This window comes from Artemia sp. Qi Xiang Cuo, chromosome 7 (genome assembly GCF_049724085.1).
Source record: "Artemia sp. Qi Xiang Cuo chromosome 7, ASM4972408v1, whole genome shotgun sequence".
In the NCBI taxonomy this organism is placed as follows: Eukaryota; Metazoa; Arthropoda; class Branchiopoda; order Anostraca; family Artemiidae; genus Artemia; species Artemia sp. Qi Xiang Cuo.
Window position 1 is genome coordinate 29,881,940 of NC_142800.1, and position 26,854 is coordinate 29,908,793.

The 26,854-nt window shown below is 38.2% G+C and overlaps 1 protein-coding gene across 1 annotated transcript in view; it reads left to right on the top strand.

Moving 5' to 3' along the window:
• Positions 1-26,854, top strand: part of CarT (Carcinine transporter) — an 85,811-nt gene that overhangs the window by 49,971 nt on the left and 8,986 nt on the right. Inside the window, exon 12 of the mRNA XM_089091472.1 lies at positions 5,493-5,671. Within this exon, the coding sequence (XP_088947598.1) occupies positions 5,493-5,671 (179 nt within the window). The remainder of the gene's footprint in view (positions 1-5,492; positions 5,672-26,854) is intronic.

The window sequence follows — 26,854 nt, forward strand, 5'->3', positions numbered from 1 at the left end:
TTCAACAGCTCATGCACTAATCGACGGCACACAGTTTATCCGGTCCCAGCTTGAACCTAAAAATACTGTAAGTGGTTTATTTCTTGATTTTTCTAAGACCTTGGACCTGGTTGATCATAGTGTGCTACTAAGTAAACTTAAGAACAAAGTGAGTCTTAGACTTATTTTCTCAAGGTTTGACTCCTGTCTCTCTGGTAGAGCAGAGAGTTTGGGTCTGAGTGGTATGACCTCCCATCCCCTACCTGTCCGGAGGGGCGTCCCGCAGGGCTCAGTTATTGGTCCAATACTTTTTCTCTTTTATATTAATGATTTGGTTACAGGCCTGGGTCCATCAGTGCACCCAGTACTTTTTGCTGACGATACCAACTTTTTCATCACCGGCCTTAATTTACCATCCGTCGTCACCTCTGCTCAAATTCTTCTGAATAGAGTACAGGAATGGTCTCTCGTTAACCGCATGACCATTAACAGCAAACAAAGTCAAGTTGTATTATTTCGAACCCTTTACAAAAAAATGGAGCTCAGCAAGCATTTGACCTAAAATATTCCACCAATCTCCTCCTGCAGGTCGAATTTGCCAAGTTTCTTTGTGTCCACATAGGCTCCTCCCTATCATTGGCGGCTCATGTGTCCTGCAGCAGAGCAAAAATCTAGTGAGTTGTCAGACTGATTAATCGTGTGCATAATTTTCCTCCCCATGATGTCCGCGGCACCCTTTATTGCTTTTTCGTTTAGCCATAATACTCATAGTCCAGATCTGTTCTTGAGAAATTTTCTCCTTGAGTCACAAATAAATTAAAATCTACCCAATACCGTGCTATCAAAGCAGTTTTTCGGCTGCCCCGACTATATCCCACCCAGGACTTGTTCTCCGATTTTGGTATTATTCCTTTTGAACAAATTATTAAAAAATTAAATTTCTCCCTTGCATACTCCGCTTACCATAAAAACCTTCCTCCCCAATTATTATCGTATTTTAATTGCAATAAATCTGAAGGCCTATGTCTCCGTTCATCCAACCGTTCCTTTATTGTCCCCAGGTGTGTCTGTAGCTCCGCCCAGCGATCTCCCATTTATAAATCTATACTTCAGTTGAATATGGTACCCCCTAGTATCGAACTATCCAAAAGTTTTCGCACGCTGTATAACAATGTTACTAAATTTTGATATTATAAATCTCTAAATTTTTAATAAATTTGCTTTAATTTACCTGTGTTTTCTCTTTTTTCTGTTTTTTTTTCTTTTTTTTCTCTCTTGTTCATTTTCAATTTTTTGTTGTTATGGTCCTCAACTAGTTCGCTTCCAGGATCCATATTATTATTGGTGTTATGTTTCATCTTTTTTTTATTTCAATAAATTGAATTGAATTGAAAATTGAATTGAATTGAATCTAAATTCATCATCTTTCCTTAATTTTCCACCATTTTTAAAAACTACAATTACCCTTTACTTCTTATTTAATTTTAATCCTTTCATATCCAAATATTCCTCCATTATGTTTAATAATGTTTGCATTTCTTTTGCCGATTGTGCTATGAGAGCAATATCATCAGCAAACAAAAGCATGCATATTTTTGAAACATTTATCAGTACTTCCCAAGGCCGTACCCAGAGGGAGGCGGGTAGGGGGTTTGAACTCCCCCTCCGAAATGTACTTTGACTCGTAAAAACGTAACAAAAATGGATATAAACACGTTTTGTATGCGTTTTTTGAGGTTTTTTGTGTATAACCCCCTTCGAAAAAAAAAATCTTTGAATAAAACCCCGTCCGAAAAAAAAAAATCCATGGTGGCCGTAGTACTTCCTAGGCGCTTTTCTCCGTAGAGAAAGAAGCAATATCATTAATATACGTATTAATAGTACAACGTCGGGGACAGTGAGAATTTCTGTTTTAAATCTATCCGCATAAAAATTTTCTTAGATAGCTTGCCTATTACTCACTTGGCTAGGTCTACTGAACCATACATTTCTAGAATTAAACAAAAAAAATTTACTGGTAGTCTGATCTTTTAAATTCGCTTAACTAGCATAGCTCTGATCGCATTATCAAAAGCGCCTCTTACGTCCAAGAACGCTACGTAAACCCTACCCCCTCTTTTCATGATTCCTTTTCTAACTATACTATGGAAAATAAAAACCTGCTATATTATACCCCCTTCATTCCTAAACCATCCCTGCTCCTCTATTAATTTCCCTAATTCTTCTAGCGATTTTCTTAGCCGACTATCTACTGTCTTACAAAAAATACTGCAAACTATGAGAGAAATCTCGATCAGTTGGTAATTGGAGAATTTTTTGCTGTTTCCTCTTTTATAAAATGGTACAGCTATAGATGTTGTCCATTTTATTGGCCAGCTGCACAATAAAAATATGTGGCTGAAAACGACAGCTAAAACGGGTATGCACACTTCTTTTGCCTTTTCCATACTGGTAGTGGAATTCCATCTCTACCTGTAGCTTTTTCTTTCGCTGATGTCATAGCCTCCCATATCTCTTGTTCCGAAATTGGTGCTGTCAATTTCGTGTCTCCTTCTGTCATGGGTCCAAAAGGTATAATTTCTGGTAAAATGTTTTGTCCATTTTATTGGCCAGCTGCACAATAAAAATATGTGGCTGAAAACGACAGCTAAAACGGGTATGCACACTTCTTTTGCCTTTTCCATACTCGTAGTGGAATTCCATCTCGACCAGTAGCTTTTTCTTTCGCTGATTTCATAGCGTCCCATATCTACTGTTCCGAAATTGGTGCTATCAATTTCGTATTGCCTTCTGTCAGGGGTCCAAAAGGTATAATTTCTGGTAAAATGTTTTGGAGATCTTTCCCCATTCGGTTTCCGTTTAAAGATTGTGTCCTGAGGTGCTGTTCCCACTGTTCAGGTTCCAAAGAATATGTCTTGTGTGCATCTCCCTTCAGCGACCTATTTACATCTTTTCAGAATTGATGTGTATCTTTTCCCTGAATCGTTTAATAAGTTTTTTTCTTTCTTCGCTGCTTCGCATTGTTTTTTCTCTCTTATCATCTTCTTATACCGCTTTCTATTCTCTCTGTAAGTTTTTAAATTATTCTCTATTCCTTGCGTTTAGGATGAGCGTACTTTCCTCAGGCTCTCTTGTACAATGAGTCGAAGACTCTCACACTCGTAAAAAAAAAATGTTTTTGTCGATTTCTTCTCTTTCCGTAGTTTGCATATCTGCCTGAGCGACACTTCTAAATTACATACTGCTTCACTTACTTTGCCCATTTCAACTAACTCAATAATCTTCTTCATCTCTTTCACTAAATTTTCGTTTCCTACAATAACCTAAAATTAATCTTCATCATAAATATCTAGTACTCTCTCTATTTTTTCTTAAATCTAGCACACTATTTTCCAAAAAGTTTTCCATAGCCTTATTTTTCCTTCGACGATCTTCCACTCTGATCTCTAACAGCAATGGCAAATAGTCGGAGCCAACTATTTCATGAACTTGAAAATCCACAGAGCACGACAAGAGACAGCCATCAACTAAAATATAATCAATTAAACTTGGGTTCTTACCCGACAAACATGTAAACAAAATCTTGATGCGGTATTGGCATTATTTTAAAAGCCATTTTCACACTACATTCGCAATATTCTATGCTAAGTGGTTGAGTTATGTTAAGCACAATCTTTCACACTTGAACTAGCCCTTCAAAACAGGGCTAACATGAAAAAACTGCAAACATATCATAGGTATCATCTAAAATAATTACAAACGCGATAAGCAAGTTACTCAAGAAATAAAGATGTGTAATCAGGATGGACATTCAAGCTCTGATTAAGTGTGAAAGGCTTTTTGAGAAAAGTCTACCAATGAAGAATGGTTTGATAGAAAAGTAGATCAGAATATCAACTAAAAAACTCTAAGCTTGGTACAACAGAGAAGGTTACTATCATTTTTAAAAAAGCTACTTATTTTAATTAAAAGGCCTTTTTATTTCAGGAGTCGTTCTTAAAAATTTGGACAAACTGTCAAAATTTATCGTAAAGATCAAGATATCGAGGAAGGAGACAACCCCCTAATATACAGAATAATTTATGTACGTTTTGAGTTTTAATGTTGCTCCTTACTTTCAGCTGATAAGACTTTCTTTTAATATATTTTCTGATCGTTTTTCAAATAATGCCGGTAAATCTGGCTCCCTTCCATGTAAAATTTCCTCATTTTACGAGAGACTCCTCTGTGGAAATTTTCTCCCACATAAAATAGCTCCCTCCCCCCCGTAATATTCCCTTCGGAATATTTCATTCTCGCTGAAATTCCCCACCCCCTCCCCCAGGAAAATTTCTTGTGGACTCCACCTGAAAAATCCTCCTTGGCATACTTTCATTTTTTCCAATAACTTCGGAAATCCCCTTTCTGTTGAATTTTTTCCCCAGAAACCCCCCTCCGACAGTGATAAGTTGTATCCGTGGAGAATTCCCTCCCCCTCCCCCACTAAAAAATTCTTAAGACAATTCCAAACCCAATGGTAAATTTCCCTCGGACAACTCCCCCAGGAAATCTCTACATGTAAAATTGAATGGGCAAAAAGAACGCAAAACAAATAAAAAGAAGAATTCTGTCAAATCCCCCCATGCTAAAATTGCCCCTGCAAAGTTCAGCCACGGAAACATCCCTCTCCACGGAAAATGCTCCCCATGGGAACCTACCCCCAGCAGAAAATTCCTCCTCTAAAAAATGACTGTATACTTGCCAATAGAAAAAAAAAAAAAAAAAAAAACTGCACATAAGCAATGGGCAAATTTCACAATTCACAGACCTTGCCCGATTGGCTACGGGGGATCAATCTTACCACAAAGACATAGTTATTGGATCTTTCAGTTCTGCTGAACAAAACGGCTATCTCAAATTTTGATCGGACGACTTTGGGGGAAAAAGAGGCGTGGGGGATTAGGTGCCCTCCAATCATTTTGGTCACTGAAAAAGGGCCCTAGACCTTTTAATTTTCGTTTGAATCCGCCTTTCTCGATCTTCTAGGGCGATTTATTCGATAAGATCGTTACACCTAGGGAAAAAAAAAAAAAAATAACAAATTAACCACAATCTTTTTTCTGGTGAAAAGTGCAAAATTCCATGTTTTTGCTGATGGGAGCTTGAAATGACTTTTCAGGGAATTTCTCACTTTTTTTCTAAATACGAAAATAATTCTCAGGCTCGTAGCTTTTGGAGGTTAAAACTAAACTTAATAAATCCAATTTGTTTGGAGTCAACATAAAAAGCCAACTCTTTTGACGCATCTATTGACATCAAAATTTTGTTTTTTAAAGTGTCGGTTACTATTGAACCGAGTCCCTCTTTACTTACAATTTGTTACCATGAACTATTTGATTTTTTCATAGCTCTGACGCGTTTGACTGGGAATTTTTTTCTTAAATTTACCCTGGAACAAATGTTGAGTTTTACTATATTAATCTAAATTAGGCCTAAATTTTGATATCTTATATTCTCATGCATGACCTTTTTAGGGCCAAGAAATGCTGACACTCCCTCTTGTAATTATGGGAGCTTTATCAGTTGTTGGCGGAATATTGGGACTGCGTCTTCCAGAAACCTTGAACCAGAAGCTGCCTCAAACTTTAGAAGAAGGAGAAGAATTTGGAAAAAACTTCTCATTTGCGGATTGTTGTAGCTTGCCTCCTCCACTGTAAGCACTTTCTAGATTGCTCTTCTCCTTTTCTTTTTATTAATTTGCTCGGAATTACATTTTAGATATTAACGATCGAAAAACTCAAGTAAGTAGGACTAGGTCGCAATCAACAAAAATGATCACGTAGCTGCTGTAAGAATACTGAATTGTTAATATTTTCTAAATACTGTTTGTGTTTTTCCTCCTTCTGAATTCTACATGAATGTTGCTCATAAATGCAATAATCTATTGTATTTTGAATACAAAGCAGAACAAGCTTAAAGTCAATAGATATAAGTGTAAATAACATCTCGTAAATAATTCACTCGTATTTAGGATAGCCCTGGACATGGTATTAAAACGAAAATAAATTATCTTTATAATCAGTGTTTTTGAACAAAAAAAAAAAATAAAAAATATTGGTAATAAAACTTGAAGCAAAAAACCGAATTATAAATTCGTGTTGAACTTAAAGTTAGTTGGAATTAATTTCTTTGGCAATATGTACAGGTTTTTACTTTTTTTTTTTATTGAACTTATTTACTCATTGCCTAATCAGAGGCAACGCTACAGCGTTACCAACAGTAAAGGCCATACGGCTCCAATGTTATATTATTATCATTTTTTACCAGAGGCACTTTATATAAACCTCACAGGGGGCTCATTCGATTAAAAATCGAGAGTTCTAGTTTCCTTTTTAAGGGTCAAAGGTGATTGGAAGGCAACTAACACCCCTTCAACGCCCACCATTTCCCCAAACACATCCAATCAAAATTTTGAGATAGCCATTTTGTTCTACGTAGTTGATTTCCGCATATAAATTATGTTTTTTAGGAGGACACTCCCCCACAGCCTTCAGGGCAAGGGTTGTAAGTTATGCCCTGGGGGTATTTAAGGTTTTTATAGAAAGCTTTGTCGTAGAAACTTTAAAAAGGGCTCATTCGATTGCAAATTCAAGGAGCTAGTGACCTTTATTATGGTCGAAAGTGATTGGAGGGCAACTGACCCCCCTCTCCGCCCACCTTTTCCTCAAACACATACAAATAAAATTTAATCCAAATAAAATTGATAGCCGTTTTGTTCAACGTAGTCGGAAATTCTGGAAATTAGGTCTTTGAGGATCACAACCCCCAACAGCCCTCAGGGCAACGGTTGTAAGTTATGCCCTGGGGACCAGGGCCGTATCCAGGATTTTTTTTCAGGGGGGGGTTTACTAATTTTTGACTTTTTTTTTTGGGGGGGGGTTACTAATTTTTGACTCAGTTTTCAACTAATTTTACTGATTTCTACCTAGGTTTTACTAATTTTCGACTTATTTTCGAGTCGGTCAAAAATTTCGGGGGGGGGGAGCTTCAAACCGGGTAACCCCCCCCCCTGGATACGGCCTTGCTGGGGACATATAAGGTTATTGTACAAATCATTGTCGTAGAAACTTCAAAAAGGGCTCATTCGATTGGAAATTTAAATGGCTTTTTAATAGTCAAAAGTCATTTCAAGGCAGCTATTACCCCTTCCACGCCCATCATTTCCCCAAACACATCCAATCAAAATTTTGAGATAGCCATTTTATTCTACATAGTTGACTTCCAGATAGAAATTATGTTTTTGAGTAGGCCACTCCCCCACAGCCCTCAGGGCAAGGGTTGTAACTTATGCCCTGGGGGCATATAAGGTTTTTATATAAAGCTTTGTCGTAGAAGCTTCAAAAAGGGCTCATTCGATTGGAAATTCAAAGAGCTAGTGACCTTTATTATGGTCGAAAGTGATTGGAGGGCAACTGACCCCCCTCTCCGCCCACCTTTTCCTCAAACACATACAAATAAAATTTAATCCAAATAAAATTGATAACCGTTTTGTTCAACGTAGTCGGAAGTTCTGGAAATTTGGTCTTTGAGGATGACAACCCCCAACAGCCCTCAGGGCAAGAATTGTAAGTAATGTCCTGGGGACCACGGCCGTATCCAGGATTTTTTTTCAGGGGGGGGGTTACTAATTTTTGACTTTTTTTTGGGGGGGGGGGTTACTAATTTTTGACTCAGTTTTCGACTAATTTTACTGATTTTTACCTAGGTTTTACTAATTTTCGACTTATTTTCGATTCGGTCAAAAATTTCGGAGGGGGGGGGGTTGAAACCGGGTACCCCCCCCCCTGGATACGGCCTTGCTGGGGACATATAAGGTTATTGTACAAATCATTGTCGTAGAAACTTCAAAAAGGGCTCATTCGATTGGAAATTTAAATGGCTTTTTAATAGTCAAAAGTCATTTCAAGGCAGCTAACACCCCTTCCACGCCCACCATTTCCCCAAACACATCCAATCAAAACTTTGAGAAAGCCATTTTGTTCAACGTAGTTGAAAATTCTGGAAATTAGGTCTTGGAGCAGCACACACCCCTTAAAGTCTTCAGGGCAAGGGTAATAAGTTATGCCCTGGGGGCGTATATGGTTCTTATGGAAGGAATACTCGTATAAACTTGAGAGAGGACTTATTTGATTGGAAATTTAAATTTCGACTTCACATTAAGAAATTGGAGGGTAACCAGCTCCCCGCCCTTTTTTCCCAAATGCATCCGATAAAAATTTTGAGATCTATTTTGTTAAAAATAGTTCAAACATCATTTACCAAAAACTCCAGTGTCGACACAACCCCCCCCCCCCCCGCCAGGGTCCAGGGGCAGGCGTTGTAAGATATGCCCTGATGGAATATATGGTTCTTATTGAAGGGATGCTCGTAAAAACTTCAGAGAGGGCTCATTTGATCGGAAATTGAAAATTCTAGTTCATTTTTTGAGAGTAGAGGGCAACTAGCTCCCCCACGCCCCATTTTCCCCAAATGAATCCTATAAAAATTTTGAAATATCAATTAAGTTAAAAATTGTTCAAAAGTCAGGTAACAAAAACTCAGCTGTCGACACAGCTAATAGTCAAAAGAGATCTGAGGGCAACTAGCCCCCCACGCCATCTTTTTCCAAACCCATCTGATGAAAATTTTGAGACAGATATTTTGTTAAAAATAGTTCAAAGGTCGGATAAGAAAAACTCCGGTGCCAATACAACCCCCAGGGCCCGGGGGAAGGTCTTCAAAGTTATAGCCTAAAGGCATGTATGGTTCTTATGAAAGGGATGCTCGTATAAACTTCATAGAGGGTTCATTTGATTGGAAATTGAAAGTTCTAGTTCACTTTTTAAGAGTCAAGAGATTGAAGGACAACTATCCCCCCACATCCTTTTTTCCCCAAACGCATCTGCTACAAATTTGGAGATAGCCAGTTTTTAAAAAATTGTTCCAAGATTGGATAACAAAAACTCCAGGGTCAACACAATCCCCCAGGGCGGAGGGGGGGGAAGGGGTAGACGTTATAAGTTTTTTCCTGGGGGCGTATATGGTTCTTGTGAAAGGGATGCTCATATAACTTCAGAGAGGGCTCATTTGATTGGAAATTGAAGCTCTAGTTTACTTTTTAAGGGTCAAAAGATATCCAAGGGCAACTAGCCCTCCCCCCAACACACAATTTTTCCCCAAGCCCATCCGATAAAATTTTTGAAATAGACATTTCATTAAAAATAGTTCAAAGGTCAGATAAGAAAACTCCTGTGTCGACACAACCGCCCCCCCCCCCCCCGCTAGGGTCCGGAGGCAGGCGTTGTAAGTAATGCTCTGGGGTATATATATTTCTTATGGAAGGGATGCTCGTATAAACTGCAGAGAGGGTTCATTTGATTGAAAATTGAAAGTTCTTGTTCATGTTCTGAGAGTTAAAAGAGATCAGAGGGAACTAGCCCCCCCCCCTCCATGCCCTAAATGCATCAGATAGAAATTTTGAGATAGACATTTTGTTAAAAATAGTTCAAAGCTCAGATAACAAGAACTCCGGTGTCGACACAGCCCCCCAGGGCGCGGGGGTAGGCGTTTTAATTTATGCCTTGGGGGCATATGTGGTTTTTATGGAAGGGATGCTCGTATAAACTTCATAGAGGGATCGTTTGATTCGAAATTGAAAGTTGCAATTCACTTTTTAAGAGTCAAAAGTGATCGGAGGGCAGCTAACCTCCCACCACACTCCATTTATATTTTTCCCAGAAGCACTTTATATAGAAGGGGTCGTCGTATAAACTTCAAAGGGGGCTCATTCGATTGGAAATCAAGAGTTCGAATGCCCTTTTTAAGAGTCAAAAGTGATCGGAGGGCTACTAGCCCCCCCAAGCCCTTTTTCCCAAAATACATCTGATAAAAAAATTTGAAGTAGCCATTTTGTTGAAAATTGTTCCAAAGATCAAATTACAAAAACTCCTTTACGTATCGCCATTTCCTTAAAAATAGTTGAATCCAATCCCCTCCCATCCCATCCCCTCCCTTACCAACTCATCCTGTTCTGTCCTGTCTTGTCTTGTCTTGTCCTATCCTATCCTACCCCATCCCATCCCATCTCATCGCATCAAATCCCATTCCTTCCCATCCCATCCCTTCCCATTCCATCCCATCCTATCCTGTCTTGTTTGTCTTGTCCTATCCTATTCCAGCCCATCTCATCCAATCCCATTCCATCCCACCCATCCCATCTCTTCCCATCCCAGCCCATCCCATCCCATCCTATTAAGAGGCAACGCTATAGCGTTGCCTATAGTAAAGGCCATACAGATCCAATGTTTTATTATCATTGTTTTTTTTTCCAGAGGCACTTCACATGGAAGGGGTTATCGTATAAGCTTCAAAGGGGGCTCATTTGATTGGAAATCGAGAGATCTAATGCCCTTTTTAAGGGTAAAAGGTGATTGGAAGGCAACTAACACTCCTTCCACGCCCACCATTTCCCCAAACACATCCAATCAAAATTTTTATATAGCCATTTTGTTCAGCGTAGTTGGAACTTCTGAAAATTATATCTTTGAGCAGGACACTCCTCCCAAAGTCTACAGGGCAAGGGTTATAAGTTATGCGTTGGGGGCATATATGGTTCTTATGGAAGGAATACTCGAATAAACTTCAGGGAGGGCTCATTTGATTGGAAATTGAAAGTTCTAGTTCACTTTTTAAGCGTCAAAAGATACTGGAGAGTAACCTTTCCCCCACGCCCGTTTTTCCCAAAAACATCCGATAAAAATTTGAGACAGCTATTTTGTTAAAAATAGTTCAAAGATCATATAAAAAAAACTCCGGTGTCGACACAACCCCCCAGGGCCCTGAGGCAGTCGTGGTAAGTTATTCCATGGGGGCATATATGGTTTTTGTGGAAGGGATGCTCGTATAAACTTCAAAGAGAGCTCATTTGATTGGAAATTCAAAGTTCTAGTTCACTTTTAAAGAGTCAAGAGAAATTGGAGAGCAACTAGCCCCCCCTCCACGCAATTTCTTCTCAAACCCATCCGATAGGCTATTTTTTTTAAAATAGTTCAAAGACCATTAACAAAAACTCCAGGGTCGAAACAGCCCCCCACGGCCGGAGGGCAGGCGTTTTAAGTGATGCCCTGGGGGAATATATGGTTCTCATGGAAGGGATGCTCGTAAAGACTTCAGAGGGCTCATTTGCTTGGAAATTAATAGTTTTAGTTCAGTTTTTGAGGGTAAAAAGAGAATGGAGGACAACTAGCCTTGACCAACGCCCCTTTTTCCCCAAATGCATCTGGTAAAAGTTTTGATATAGCCACTAAGTTAAAATTGTTCATAAGTCAGATAACAAAAACTAAGGTGTCGATACAACCCCCTAGAGCCCCGAGGCAGCCGTTGTAAGTTATGCTCTGGGGCATATACGGTTTTTATGAAAGGATGCTCGTATAAACTTCAGAGAGGGCTCATTGGATTTGGAATTGAAAGTTCGAGATCACTTTTTAATAGTCAAAATAGATCCGAGGGCAACAAGCCCCCTCCCCCATGCCTTCTTTTTCCAAACCCATCTGATGAAAATTTTGAGATAGACATTTTGTTAAAAGTAGTTCAATGGTCGGATAAGAAAACTTCTGGTGTCAATACAACTCCCCAGGTCCCGGGGGAAAGCCGTTCTATATTATGCCCTAAATGCATGTATGGTTCTTATGAAAGGGATGCACGTGTAAACTTCATAGAGGGCTCATTTGATTGGAAATTCAAATGAGAAATCCCCTTCTCTCACTGTAAAAGTCTAAAACCTACTACGTCATTGGCGCTTTACTGAAAACTATATGCGTCTTGAACAATCTTGGATAGTATAAAGGAAAACAAATTGAATATTTGATATATAATTATATTAATTGTTGAAAGATCCATCAGTTCAAGAATTTGTTTCAATGTAATTTTATTTTTATTTTCAATGCTGAAAGAATTGAAAGAATGACTTGACCCCCACAGTATCCAGGAGAAGGGTGGCAACCTATAAGCTTTGGCCATTGTTTACGAATAGTATTGGTTACTGTGAGGTATACGGACATTTTCCAGGGGGGGGGGGGGTGTTTTTTTCTGGTGGGGTGGGGTGGGGTTATCTGGAATGACCTTTCAATGGAGGATTTGTTCGGGGGGGAATTTTTCATGGTGAGGGAGCCATATTTCCCGGCATTATTTAAAAACGACCAGGAATTAAATATTTAAAAAAAGTTTTTTTCAACTGAAAGTAAGGAGCAACATTAAAACTTAAAAAAAACAGAAATTATTAAGTATATGATGTGGAAGGGTCACCCCCTCCTCAATAACTTGCTCTTTACGCTAAATATTTTTTTGAACTTTGAAAAAAGCTTGTTATTCTACCTAAACGGCCCTTGTTTTCAGGAGTAATTCTTAAATAATTAGAACACAAAGTCAAACTTTAGCTTAGATAGTGAGGTACTGAGGAGGGGAAACCCCCCTCATATACGAAACTATTTCTGTTTGTTTTAAGGTTTAATATTGCTCCTTAATTTCAGCTGAAATTGTTTTTTTTTTATTGAATCTCTGTACAGAGCCAATAGACCATAGGTCATCCTTCCCGATCCTTCTGTGGCTTGCCCAAGAAATAAATCAACAAATCGGTTTGTAAAATGCACATGAGGAATTTTCAATAATTTTTATTTACTATTTTGTAAAGAAAGCAAAACTTTGAACACTGTCTGTTTTCAATTAACTGTTAAGGTAATATCAAACAGATCGTATAACGAATTGTAAGTAAGGAGCGACCCGGAACCGAAACTCCAAAAAACACACAATTTTGATACCAGAAGATATATAAAAAGAATTGAATTATTACGCCGATTCCAAATATATAACTTTAATTAAGTTTAATCTTACCCGTCAAAGGCTATGGACCTGAGAAACTTCGCCAAATTTTTGAAAAAAGGGGAAAATACCCCTAAAAAGTTGAAGAACCTTACTAAAAATAACATCATCAGATCAACGTATCAGAGAACCTTATTGTAGAGGTCCTACATGAAAAAATATGGAATTTTGCATTTTTGCCAGAAGAAAAATCACGGATTCGTGTTTATTTGTTTTTTTTTTCTTCGGGGTGATCGTATCGACCCAGTAGTGTTAGAATATCAGGTGAGGGCTCATTTGAACAGAAATTAAAAGTTCTAATACCCCTTTAAAGTAACCAAAAAGATTGGCGGGCAAGTAGGCCCCTTTCCATGCCCGTTTTTCCTCAAAATCCGAACTTTGAGATAACCGCTTCGTTCAGCGTAGTTGAAAGGCCCAATAACTATGTCTTTGAAGACAGCATACCCCCCCAGAACTCCTAGGAAAAGGTCTTGAAGTTATTAATTTTGCCCATTGTTTTATGTATAGTATTTGTTGTTCGGAAGTATGCATACATTTTTCGGGCGGGGGACGAATTTCCTGCAGGGGGGGTGGGGGGCTCCACGGGAAGGATTTTTGATGGGGGGGGAAGTTTCCAGGGGTTTAATTTTTCAGAAGAAATTTTACTCTGTGGGGTTCTGCCGGAATTCCTATACGAAATTCGTCTTATGTCTTGCTTTATCTTTGCCGACTCAACTTTACGCGTGGAGATAGGGCGATTTTTTTGGGAAAATTTTCACCAGGATTGAATTGGCTAGAAGATATAACTTTTGTTCCGTGAATGTGGAGCCAGATACCCTGGCATTATTTAAAAACATTACCAAAAATCATAGGCAGCGCAATAGCGATGCCTAAGTAAAGAACGATGTTGGCACAATGTATTATTTTGGTTCCTTTACACCAGGGGAAATTTGAAAGTTCTTGAAATTGGGTCATTGGGGAAGACATTCCCCCCACAACCCTCAGAGCAAGGGTTGTAAGTTATGCCCTGGGGGCATATAAGGTTTTTTTTAGAAAGCATTTTCGTAGAAACTTCGAAAAGGGCTTATTCAATTGGAAATGTGAATGGCTAGTGCCCTTTTTAATAGTCGAAAGTGATCGGAAGGCAACTGACACCCCTTCCGCGCCCCCCTTTTCATTCACCAGGGAAATTCACCATTGAAAGTTCTGGAAATTAGGTCTTTAAGGAGATAACCCCTCAGAGCCCTCAGGGTAAGGGTTATAAGTTATGCCCTGGGGGTATATAAGGTTCTTATCTCTCTCTCTCTCTCTCTGTCTCTCTCTCTCTCTCTCTCTCTCTCTCTCTCTCTCTCTCTCTCTCTCTCTCTCTCTCTCTCTCTCTCTCTCTCTCTCTCTCTCTCTCTCTCTCTCTCTCTCTCTCCCACTATCTCTCTTTCTCTCAGAAACTTCAAAAAGGGCTTATTTGATTGGAAATTAAAAAGGCTAGTGCTCTTTTTAATAGTCAAAAGTGAATGGAGAGCAACTAACCCCCCTCTCACGTCCACCATTTCCCAGAACACATTCAATCAAAGTTTATAGATAGCAATTTTGTCCAACGTAGTTGAAAGTTCTGAAAATTAGGTATTTGTGGATAGCACACCCCTCAGAGCGCCCAGGGCAAAGGTTGTAAGTTATGAACTAGATGCATATAAGGTTTTCGTATATAGCGTTGTCGTAGAAACTTCTAAAGGGGCTAATTCAATTGAAACTTGAGAGGACTAGGGCCCTTTTTAACCCCCCTCTCACCCCCACCATTTCCCCAAATACATCCAATCAAAGTTTTTAGATGGCCATTTTGTTCAACGTAGTTGATTTCCAGATGGAAATTATATTTTTGAGTAAGAAACTCCCCCCACAGCCCTCAAGGCAAGCCTTGTAGGTTATGCCCTGGGGGCATATAAGGTTTTTCAGAAAGCAGTGTCATAGAAACTTCAAAAAGCACTCATTCGATTGGTAATTGAAATGGCGAGTGCGCTTTTTAATAGTCGAAAGTGATTGGAAGGCAACTAACGCTCCTATCACGCCCACCATTTCCCCAAACACATCGAATCAAAATTTTGAGATGGCCATTTTTTTCTACGCAGTTGAAAAGCCCACTGACAGTATATTATATACTTGGAAATTATATACTTGAGCAGTACACTCCACTGACAGTCTTCAGGGTAAGGGTTATAAGTTATGCCCTGGGGGCATATAAGGTTTTTATTGAAAGTCGTGGGTAACTAACACTCTTCTCACACCCAAATGTTCCCCAAATACATCCAATCAAATTTTTAGATAGCCATTTTGTTCAACGTAGTTGAAAGTTTTGAAAATTAGGTCTTTAATGATGACACCCCACAGCCATCAGGACAATGGTTGTAAGTTTTGCCTCTGGGATATATAAGTTTTTCAGAGATAGAGACGTTGTAGAAACTTCAAAAAGGGCTCATTCGATTGGAAACTAAAAGGGCTAGTGCCCTTTCTTATACTTGAAAGTGATCAGAGGACAACGAACCCCCTCTCACGCCCACCATTTCCACGAACACATACAATTAATATTTTGAGATAGCCATTTTGTTCGACATAGTTAAAAGTTCTGAAAATTAGGGCTTTGAGGATGAAAACACCCCACAGCGCTCAGGGTAAGCGTTATAAGTTATGCCCTGGGTGGCATATAAGGTTTTTATTGAAAGTGTAGCCATTTTGTTCAACGCAGTTGAAAAGCCTGGAAATTATATAGTTGAGCAGTACACTCCACCGACAGTCTTCAGAGCAAGGGTTATAAGTTATGCCCTGGGGGCCTATAAGGTTTTTATTGAAAGTGGTGGGTAACTAACACTCTTCTCACACTCAAATTTTCCCCAAACACATCCAATCAAAATTTTTAGATAGCCATTTTGTTCAACGTAGTTGAAAGTTTTGGAAATTAGGTCTTTAATGATGACACCCCCCAGCCCTCAGGGCAAGGGCTGTAAGTTAAGCCCTGGGGGCATATAAGGTTCTTATAGAAAGCAATGTCGTAGAAACTTGAAAAAGGGCTCATTCGATTGGAAATGGAAATGGCTAGTGCCCTTTTTAATAGTCGACATGGTTTGGAACGCGACTAACACTCCTATCACGCCCACCATTTCCCCAAACACATCCAATCAAAATTTTGAGATAATCATTTTGTTCAACGCAGTTGAAAAGCCTGGAAATTATACATTTGAGCAGTACACTCTACCCACAGTCTTCAGGGCCAGGGTTATAAGTTATGCCCTGGGGGCATATAAGGTTTTTATTGAAAGTGTTGTCATAGAAACTTGAAAAAGGGCTCATTCGATTGGAAATTCAAAGAGCTAGTGACCTTTCCAATAGTCGAAATTGATTGGAGGGCAAAAAACCCTCTTCTCACACCCAAATTTTCCCGAAACACATCCAATAAAATTTTTAGATAGCCATTTTGTTCAACGTAGTAGAAAGTTTTGGAAATTAGGTCTTTAATGATGACTGTTCGTGGTATTTAGCCACCAGTGTTATACCGGTAGGCCACAACGCCATTGGCGTGGTAATATACGGGTGTCACCACTTATTGGAGAGGAAAGCCCCGGCCCCAAAATATATTGTGATGCCGCGTCTACCACACCGGTTCTGCAAATATCGGGTTTGGTACTACCCTATTTACAGTATACCCTGTCCCAGGGTATCATAACGCGATCAAGTGGTGAAATGGCCACTTTCTAAAGCCAAGTGTACTCGCCTTGGGTTACGGCTAGAAAATCTCTAACTCTCTCCTTTGAGGTAACAAACCTCCCTGTCAATATAATAATGACGGTACATCGTAGCTCTATTCCTATCCTGCCTGGGTTACGGAAACTAGTACACAGTTTGTAGAAAATACCTTACTTGTATTCTTCCAAAGGGTCACAATAATCACACAAAAATATGTTTCCCCGATCGGGGTCTAAACGCAGACTAATACAAAAGTAATAATCTTTACAGCACTGTTCATAGGGGTGGACCTTCACTTGGCCCAGCCAATCATCTCGATCCCCATTCAAAATCAATTCTGCCTTTCCAGACGTATTATTCAATGACTCAAACCAGTAAGCACAAAAATAGAATTGACTCCAAAGCTTACTTATTGCAGCACAACTATAGCTTAACGACGAAACTTTAAAATTTGTCATTGCAAATTATACTATAAGCAAATCTAAGCAAATGTAATTAGAACGAAAACAGGTCATTTATCTGAAAACAAAAGAAACAGGGGTGGAACCCCAACACCTCCCTCCGTAAGATAAATGACCGCCCACGCGCTACGTTGGTCCACCCTTACAAACATAAACACATAACTTTAACTTTACAAAATCCATTTGCCTTCTCTCTTCCACCAGTGTATGTGCTACTACTTCCACCGCTTGGTTTTGGATCGGTCGTCATCGACACGTCTCTACTGTAGGACCACCATGGTCTAAATCGTATAGCTTCCGCATTAGGTTTTGAAAGTTGAAGTCCGCAAGATTCGCAGACAATGATTGTGCGCAGCCCAATCAAAAACAAAAAATTTTCTCCCTCTCACAAATTTACATGTGAGAGGAGCAAAGAGTCAGTTTCTGGCACATTTGATGAGGCCAGCCATCATAAAAAATTGGCTGCACTAGCCTTTTGATTTCCATTTATGGGAACAACCCCACATCTCAATAAAAAAGTAAATTGCCCCTTGGCATAATTTCAAATAATCTAAGGCAGAAAATGCAAAGCCCTGTGGAAACGATAAGGGAACTGGGAATGAAGTTAAATTTTGAGCGAACCATGAATCGGCTTTTTTCTGGGTTCCCTTCCCTGGGATAATCAAATGAAGAATATGTGTTGATGCTAATTGAAGATGATACTTCGATACTGATTATGGTTTTCCGCAAATAATTGTCAATTCCCATGAAGAATAAAAACTATGAATAGGGTTACTGGAAAAAGTATTGGGTGAAATGTGAAGTGACTAGGAGAGAGTATCCCCCAAAGACTCCAGATTAGAGAGGCAAAATCTTAGTAAAGGGATTACATCTTGTCCGCCAGTTGTGCATTAAGGAAAAGGGCTATCTTTCGCGACTTCCCACAGGGGATCTTCCCCAAGGGATTCCTCCCCCTCATAAAGGATCGACATATCTTTTGAGTTGATAATACAAATCTCAGATTCCTTTCCCAGTTTTTCCAATCTGACTCGACATTCATTATCTCCCAACTGTCCCCCAGCCCGTTGTAGATCATTCATTTCTATCTTGTAACTATCTTGTTTTAATCCCTATGGGTCTTGGACCTCTTTTTCCCCCTTATTATTTATGTTATCAAGGCACAACCAATCCAACATCTTTTTATTTTCCGCCACTGCAGGCTGAATCTACAAATTTTGTGTCTTTTTTACACTCCTCTTTTCATCCCTACTTTTCTCACTTTCGTCATTCACGCAAAATAATAAATCATCGTTAAATCTGATTTGGACTCCAGGGTCCACCATCTTTGACTGCATTACTTCATTGTAACTCCGTTTAATATCTCTTTTCTCTCTTTTACTTCTCTTAATTTCACCGCAAAAACAAATATTTCGTTATCAAATGGGAACTGAATTCCAACATTTGGTTTTTCATATTGTACTAAAATTTGCCGAACTTTGCGAGGAAAAGCGCGTACAATGAATTTCGTCTCCTTTTTCTCTGGTACAATCAGCACTTCATTTTGGCAAACATTTTCGGCGTCTCACACTCGTCAAAGTGTTCTCAAGTTTTCCATTTTCAGGAAATTTGGATTTCCGATTTCCGATGTCTCCAAAGTCTCCTCATACTAAAACATCCACTGCTAGCGTAGGTACTAAGCCTACTTTTATTGTTTTTCTTTGAATTGCACCGTGGTTCCTTGCAATTTCTATTCTAACCAAAGCAGACGGGCATTGGTGCTTATCTCCATAATAACACACTGTTGTAATATTATTTTTATGGTCTATTTCTGTTTTTTAAATTAGGTCCATTCGTACAAAAGTTTGCTCACTCCCTGAGTCAATTACCATTTCGGTCAATTTTCCGTTTAATTTTCCTTCTATTTTATGTGATTTCACAAACACGTCAGTATTTCCTTTATTGTGTGCTATAGCCCAATTTGTTCTTTTATAGGTTACTTTCTCATCTTTATTATGGCAATTTTTAGAAAAAGGCTCCGAGAAATCAATTTTTACCAGATTATCATCATTTTGAGTATCAAGCATTTCTTTTTTCCGACAGGGTGGCGCAGCCTCCCAATTTGTTTTATGGGCCGGTCCACCCCCCCCCGTAGTCAACGAAGTTGTATATTTACCCGTAAAAAAGTGTATAATGTTTGGTAATTTTCATTTTCTCATGATTCATTTTTAGACTAATTATTAGGGCTATCTGACAGCCTAGAGGTTAGATGTGATAAAATCTCACTTTTCGAACTTCCCTAGCGGGATTCTGTTAGGCCTATCAGAGTTTTTTTAAGTTCTTTGTGATAGATGTCTTCATTCTCTCTTGATATTTTATTGTTCCCCTCTTTTCTTTCTCAGGCTATTCTATCAGCCTCTTCTCTCTGCTCTCTAGCTATCCTCTCTTTCTCCATGACATTTAATATGCGTTGTGTCATATCTATTTGAGTACTTTTTCGCGAGCCCCTGCTGGATCTCGATTCAACACTGCTTCTTTTACTTGGACTGCTGTGATTTCGTCTGTCATTATTTCTTCTTAATTTATTTTCTAAATCTGTTCGTTCTATATCCGTATTGTCTCTTTCTTTATAGGCTACTCTAGCCTTTCCGTCCTCTTTTCTATTCTTTCTAATTTTATCTTTCTCAGCCTGCATTTTCCCCTCATATTCTCGGTGGTCTCTCTCAAAGGCCTCCATACTAGCCTTTCTTTCTATTTTCCCACTTTCTCTATGGGCTTCAGAGACCCCTCTCGGTCTTCAGTTAATCTTATCTCTATCCGATATTATTTCAAAATTCAGTTAGTTTCTAAATACTTCTTCACTCTAAATGAAAATTCTCTCACCCATGCAACTTCCGGTCTCTCACGAACAATTGCAGCGTGTCAATTAGCCTTATATTTTTGCACACTAATTAGTTGCGCGATATATTGATTCGTAAATTTTCCAATTATGATCTAACAAGGCACAGCCCATAATAGATGTTCATAATTCTATTAATTGAATCCGTATTTTTTTTCTCTTTATATGTAACTCCAATAGGCTACTCTTGTTGGCTAAATTACTTGTCTCTTCGAAAACACGGAATTCTTTTACTATCAGGTTTACTGATAGGACCTTTTGTTGCTGCCACCAGTTTTATACCGGTAGGCCACAACGCCACTGGCGTGGTAATATACGGGTGTAACCCCTTATTGGAGGGGAAAGCCACGGCCCGAAATTATAATGTGATGCCCGCGTCCACCACACCGGTTCTGCAAATATCAGGCTTGGTACTACCCTATTTACAGTATACCCTGTCCCAGGGTATGATAACGCGATTAAGTGGTCAAAAGGCCACTTTCTAAGGCCAAGTGTACCCGCCTTGGGTTACGGCTAGAAAATCTCTAACTCTCTCCTTGTAGATGACAAACCTCCTTGTCAATATAGTAATGACAGTGCCACGTAGCTATGTTCCTATACTACCTGGGTTACAGAACCTAGTAAATATCTTGTATAAAATATCTTACTTGTATTCTTCCAAAGGGTCACAATAATCACACAAAAATATGTTTCCCCGATCGGGGTCTAAACGCAGACTAATTAAAAAGTAATAATCTTTACAGCACTGTTCATAGGGGTGGACCTTCGCTTGGCCCAGCCAATCATCTCAATCCCCATTCAAAACCAATTCTGCCTTTCCAGCCCTATTATTCAATGACTCAAACCAGGAAGTACAAAAATAGAATTGACTTCAAAGCTTATTTATTGCAACGCAACTATAGCTTAACAATGAGACTTTTAAATTTGTCATTGCAAATTATACTATAAGCAAATCTAAGCAAATGTAATTAGAACGAAAACAGGTAATTTATCTGAAAATAAAAGAAACAGGGGTGGAACCCCAACAATGACACCCCCCCCCCGCCCTCAAGACAAGGGTTGTAAGTTATGCCCTGGGGGCATATAAGGTTCTTATAGAAAGCGATGCCATAGAAACTTCAAAAAGGACTCATTTGATTGGAAGTTGAATTGACTAGTGCTCTTTTTAATAGTCGAAAATGATTTGAGGGCAACTAACCCCCTCTCACGTCCACCATTTCCCCAAACACATCCATTCAAAATTTAATATTACCATTTAGTTAAACGTAGTTGAAAGTTCTGAAAATTAGGGCTTTGAGGATGACAATCCCCCACAGCCCTCAGGGCAAGGGTTGTAAGTTATTCCCTGGGGGCATAAAGGTTTTTAAAGAGAGCATTGTCATAGAAACTTCAAAAAGGGCTCATTCGATTGGAAATTGAAATGGCTAGTGGCCTTTTTAATAGTCGAAAGTGATTGGAAGGCAGCTAACACTCCTATAACGCCCACCATTTCCCAAAACACATCCAATTAAAAATTTTGAGATAGCAATTTTGTTCAACGCAGTTGAAAGTTCTGAAAATTATATCTTTGAACAGTTCGCTCCCCCCCCCCAGAGTCTTCAGGGCAAGGGTCTGGGGGCATATTTGGTTTTTATTGAAAGCGTTGTCGTAGAAACTTTAAAAAGGGCGCATTCAATTGAAAATTCAAGGGCCAGTGCCCTTTTCAATAGTCGAAAGTTATTAGACGGCAACTAACCCCTCTCTCTCGCCCACCTTTTCCCCAGACACATCTGACCAAAATTTTTAGACAGCCATATTGTTCAACGTAGTTAAAAGTTTGGGAAATTAGGTCTTTGAGGATGACACCCCCCCCCCCGCTCAGAGCCCTCAGGGCAAGGGTTGTAAGTTATGCTCTGGAGGCATATAAGGTTCTTATAGAAAGTGATGTCATAGAAACTTCAAAAAGAGCTCATTCGACTGGAAATTAAAATGGCTAGTGCCTTTTTTAATAGTTGAAAATGATTGGAGTGGAACTAACCCCCTCTCACGCCAACCACTTTCCCAAACACATACAATGTAAATTTTGAGATAGCCATTTTTTTCAACGAAGTTGAAAGTTCTTAAAATTATGTCTTTAAGGTTGACCCCCCCCCCCCTCCACCGCCCTCAGGGCAAGGGTTGGCAGTTATGCCCTGGGGGCATATAAGGTTTTATAGTAAATGATGTTGTAGAAACTTGAAAAAGGGCTCATTTGAATGGAAATTGAAAGGACTAGTGCCCTTTTTTATAGTTGAAAGGGATTGAAGGGTAGCTAACCCGGCTTTCACACCCACCGTTTCTCCCAAACACATCCAATCCAAATTTTGAGATATCCATTTTGTTCAACGTAGTTGACAGTTCTGGAAATTGGATCTTTGAGGATGATAACCCCCTCAGAGCCCTCAGGGCAAGTGTTGTAAGTTATGCCCTGGGGGCATATAAGGTTTTTATCTCTGTCTCTCTGTTCCTCTCTCTCTCTCTCTCTCTCTCTCTCTCTCTCTCTCTCTCTCTCTCTCTCTCTCTCTCTCTCTCTCTCTCTCTCTCTCTCTCTCTCTCTCTCTCTCTCTCTCTCTCTCGTTGAAAGTTCTGGAAATTAGGTCTTTAAGGATGATAACCTTCTCAGGAACTTCAGGGCAAGTGTTGTAAGTTATACCCTGGGGGCATATAAGGTTTTCATCTCTCTCTCTCTCTCTCCCTCTCCTCCCTCTCTACCTCTCCTCCCTCTCTCTCTCTCCCCCTCTCCCTCTCTCTCTCTCTCGCTCTCTCTCTCTCTCTCTCTCCCCCCTCTCTCTCTCTCTCTCTCTCTATCTCTCTCTCTCTCTCTCTCTCTCTCTCTCTCCCTCTCCCAGAAACTTCAAAAAGTGCTTATTTGATTGGAAATTGAAAGGGCTAGTTCCTAATTTATTAATCAAAAGGGAATGGATAGTCAAAAAAACTTCTAATGCTACCAGAGTAATCGGGCGGTACCCCAAAAGCCAGTGTAACTCCTACGTGCCACGGATTTCTGCTTTTCCTGTCTCTGGCGGTTTAAACAACCGTCAGGGTTCTCTGGCAAGTATACTTTCCCCTTGGCTTCAGTGTGCCACACTATTTGGCCTCAGGTACCATAAACATCGAACTCCCCAATTCCCCCTCAAGGAAAGATATCGGGCTTAGTATACGATTCTTTTTCTATACCAAGCTAATCTAATCTCAGTCTCGCTGTAGGTTGCCGACCCTACCTAGAGGTAGGTTGCCGGCCCCTTAAAATCCTGATTAATTGCATATAAAACATGTAAATAATTTGGAGGTATGTATTGAGAATAATTATTTTAAATTTCTGAAACTTTGGTAGCCTTGATGGAGCATTCTCCTTCCCAGGCTTTTACCAAGGACATTAAATCTCTTCCAGGCTTATACCAAGGACAATAAATCTCCTTCCCAGGCTTTTACCAAGGATATTAAATCTCGTCCAGGCTTTTACCAAGGACATTAAATCTCATCCAGGCTTTTACCAAGGACATTAATTCTCGTCCAGGCTTTTACCAAGGATATTAAATCTCGTCCAGGCATTTATCAAGGACATTAAATCTCGTCCAGGCTTTTAACATGGACATTAAATCGCGTCCAGGCTTTTTACCGAGGATATTAAATCTCTTCCAGGCTTTTACCAAGGACATGAAATCTCGTCCAGGCTTTTACCAAGGATATTAAATCTCGTCCAGGCTTTTACCAAGCATTAAATCTCGTCCGGACTTTTACCAAGGACATTAAATCTCGTCCAGGCTTTTACCAGGGATATTAAATCTCGTCCTTCTTCTAAACTAACTACAATAGCAACATTTTACCCTATATTATTAGTGTTTTCAAGGGTTTTTTAGTAGTCTTGATGGAGCATTTTCCTTCTAAACTAGCTACAATAGCAACATTTTACCCTATACTATTAGTATTTTCAAGGGTTTTGGTAGCCTTGATGGAGCATTCTCCTTCTAAACTAGCTACAGTAGCAACATTTTACCCTATATTATTAGTATTTTTAAAGGTCTTGGTAACCTTGATGGAGCATTTTCCTTCTAAACTAGCTACAATAACAACATTTTACCCTATATTATTAGTATTTTCAAGGGTTTTGATAATCATTTTTCACTCCCAACATTACTTTACGACTTTTTTTATACCCCAACACCAGAAAATACTTTTCAAAAGACTTTATTATATTATTTCAGAACAGTACGTTTAAAATACGTCTGATTTTATTAATAATATTTGATTTTCTAATGAAGGTGGGTTTTAGCTTTCAGAAATAAGAAGAATCAATGTTTAAAATACATCTGATTTTATCAATAATATTTGATTCTTTTTAATTATGTTGGGTTTTAATTTTCAGAAATACGAACATCTCCGTTTAAAATACATCTGATTCCATTAATAATATTTGATTTTTTTAATAAAGTTGGGTTTTAGTTTTCAGAAATATGAACAACCACGTTTAAAATACATGTTATTTTATTATTCTCTTCTGAACATTCTCACTGAAGAGAAATAAGTTACAGATCAATTCTTAATTTTCTCAAAGACATAAAAAATTTAAAGTTATGTTCTAAATTTTTCAATAGAAGATAGAAAAAAGTTATACCTTCATTGTGAATATTTGCCATGAAGATAAAAAGTTCAATTTTAATTCTAAGTTTTCTCAACGAAGTGAAGAAAAGTTCAAATCCTCTTCTGAATTTTCACAATGAAAAGAAATAAGTAACTGATCAATTCTATTTTTTTCAGAGAACTAAAAAGTTCCACTTTAATTCTAAGTTTTCTCAACGAAGTGAAGAGAAGTTCAAGTTCTCTTCTGAATTTTATCGATAAAAAAATCAAGTTACAGATCAATTCTATTTTTTACCAGAGAAAATAAAAAGGTTCCATTTAAGTTCTAATTTTTCTCAAAGAAATGAAAAAAAATTTAAAGTTCTGTTTTAAATTTCTTATTAAAGATAGAGAAAAGCTATACTATGATTCAGAATATTCGCAATGAAGTTAAAGAGTTCCACTTTAATTCTGAGTTTTCTCAATGAAGTGAAGAAAAGTTCAAGCTTTGTTCCGAAGATATAAAGTTCCACTTTAATTCTGAGTTTTCTCAATAAAGTGAAGAAAAGTTCAAGTTCTCATCTGAATTTTCTCGAAGAAAAAAGAGAAAAAAGTTGTGCTAGGATTGTGAATAATTGACATGATGATAACGAGTTTCGTTTTAACTCTGACTTTTCTCAAAGAAGTGAAGAAAAGTTCAAGTTCTCTTCTGAAGATAAAAAGTTCCACTTTAATTCTGAGTTTTCTCAACAAGTGAAGAAAAGTTCAAGTTCTCTTCTGAACTTTCACGAAGAAAAAACAAGTTAAAGATCAATTCTAATTTTTTCTAGAGAAAATGAAATGGTTCCATTTCAGTTCTGGTTTTTCTCAAAGAGGTTAAAAAAATTAATTTTTTCTAGAGAAAATAAAAAGATTCCGCTTCAGTTCTGATTTTTCTCAAAGAGGTTAACAAAATTTAAAGTTCTGTTCTAAATTTCTCGTAAAAGATAGAAAAAAGTTATAATTTGATTGCGAATATTCGCCAGGAAGATAGAGATTCACTTTAATTCAGAGTTTTATCCAAGAAGGGAAGAAAAGTTCAAGCTCTCTTCTAAAAATTTCTCAATGAAAAAAGTTACGGATCAATTCTAATTTTTTCAAAAATAAAAGGGTTCCTCTTTTAATTTCTGAATTTTCTCAAAAAAATAAGTTACAGATCAATTCTAATTTTTTTCGACGAAAATAAAAATGTTCTACTTCAGTTCGGATGTTTCTCAAAGAGGTGGAAAAAATTCAAAGTTCTGTTGTTAATTTCTCGTAAAAGATAGAAAAAAGTTATACTCTGACTGTGAATATTCACCATGAAGATAAAAAGTTCCACTTTAATTCTAAGATTTCTCAAAGAAAAGAAAATAGTTGCAGTTCAATTCTAATTTTTTTTAAAATAAAATAAAAAAGGTTCCACTTCAGTTCTTAATTTTCTCAAAGACATAAAAAATTTAAAGTTCTGTTCTAAATTTTTCCATAGAAGATAGAAAAAAGTTATACTTTGATTGTGAATATTCTCCTTGAAGATAAAAAGTTCCACTTTAATTCTATGGTTTCTCCACGAAGTGCAGAAGAGTTCAAGTTCTCTTCTGAATTTTCTCAATGAAAAAATAAGTTAGAGATCAATTCTAATTTTTCCCAAAGAAAATAAAAAAGCTTCCACTTCAGTTTTTAATTTTGTCAAAGAGGTGAAAAAAATTTAAAGTTTTGTTCTAAATTTATTACTGAAGATAGAAGAAGTTATACTATGATTCTGAATATTCACCATCAAGATAATGGATAAACACGGGCATCATATTTTAAAAAAAGAAGTGAAAATGAACTATTTGATTAAAGTGTGTACACATGATAGAGTCATCGTTGCCATGAATGCTGACAAAGAGATATATTTGAACTATGAAACAAGTAGTAGTGGAGATCTTATTGGGAATGTATGCCTAAGTTGTCATGACAGTGAGGAGTTAAATTTCTTTGGAATACCCAAGAATTTCCATCATTCAAATGGTGGATATGTGACCGTATCATTTCCAGAGAAGTTAGTACTCAAAAGAGAATGCCAACATAAAAATAAAAGTTGATGAAGAGGGGCAATTTCCAGCTAATGGTTCTGGTAACATGTTCCCCGTTGATAGATCTTATCGTCTTCTTTCCGGGGTTAGCATTCATATGAAAGCAAAGGGAAATAGAAGACATGCATACTGCTGCACCAACATCATAAATCATATCTTGTCTACGTGCCAGAACTGTTACCTCTGTGAAAATAATGTGACAATAAACAATGAAATCGCTGTCAAAATAAAAAAGGCATTGGCAGACAATATCACTAATG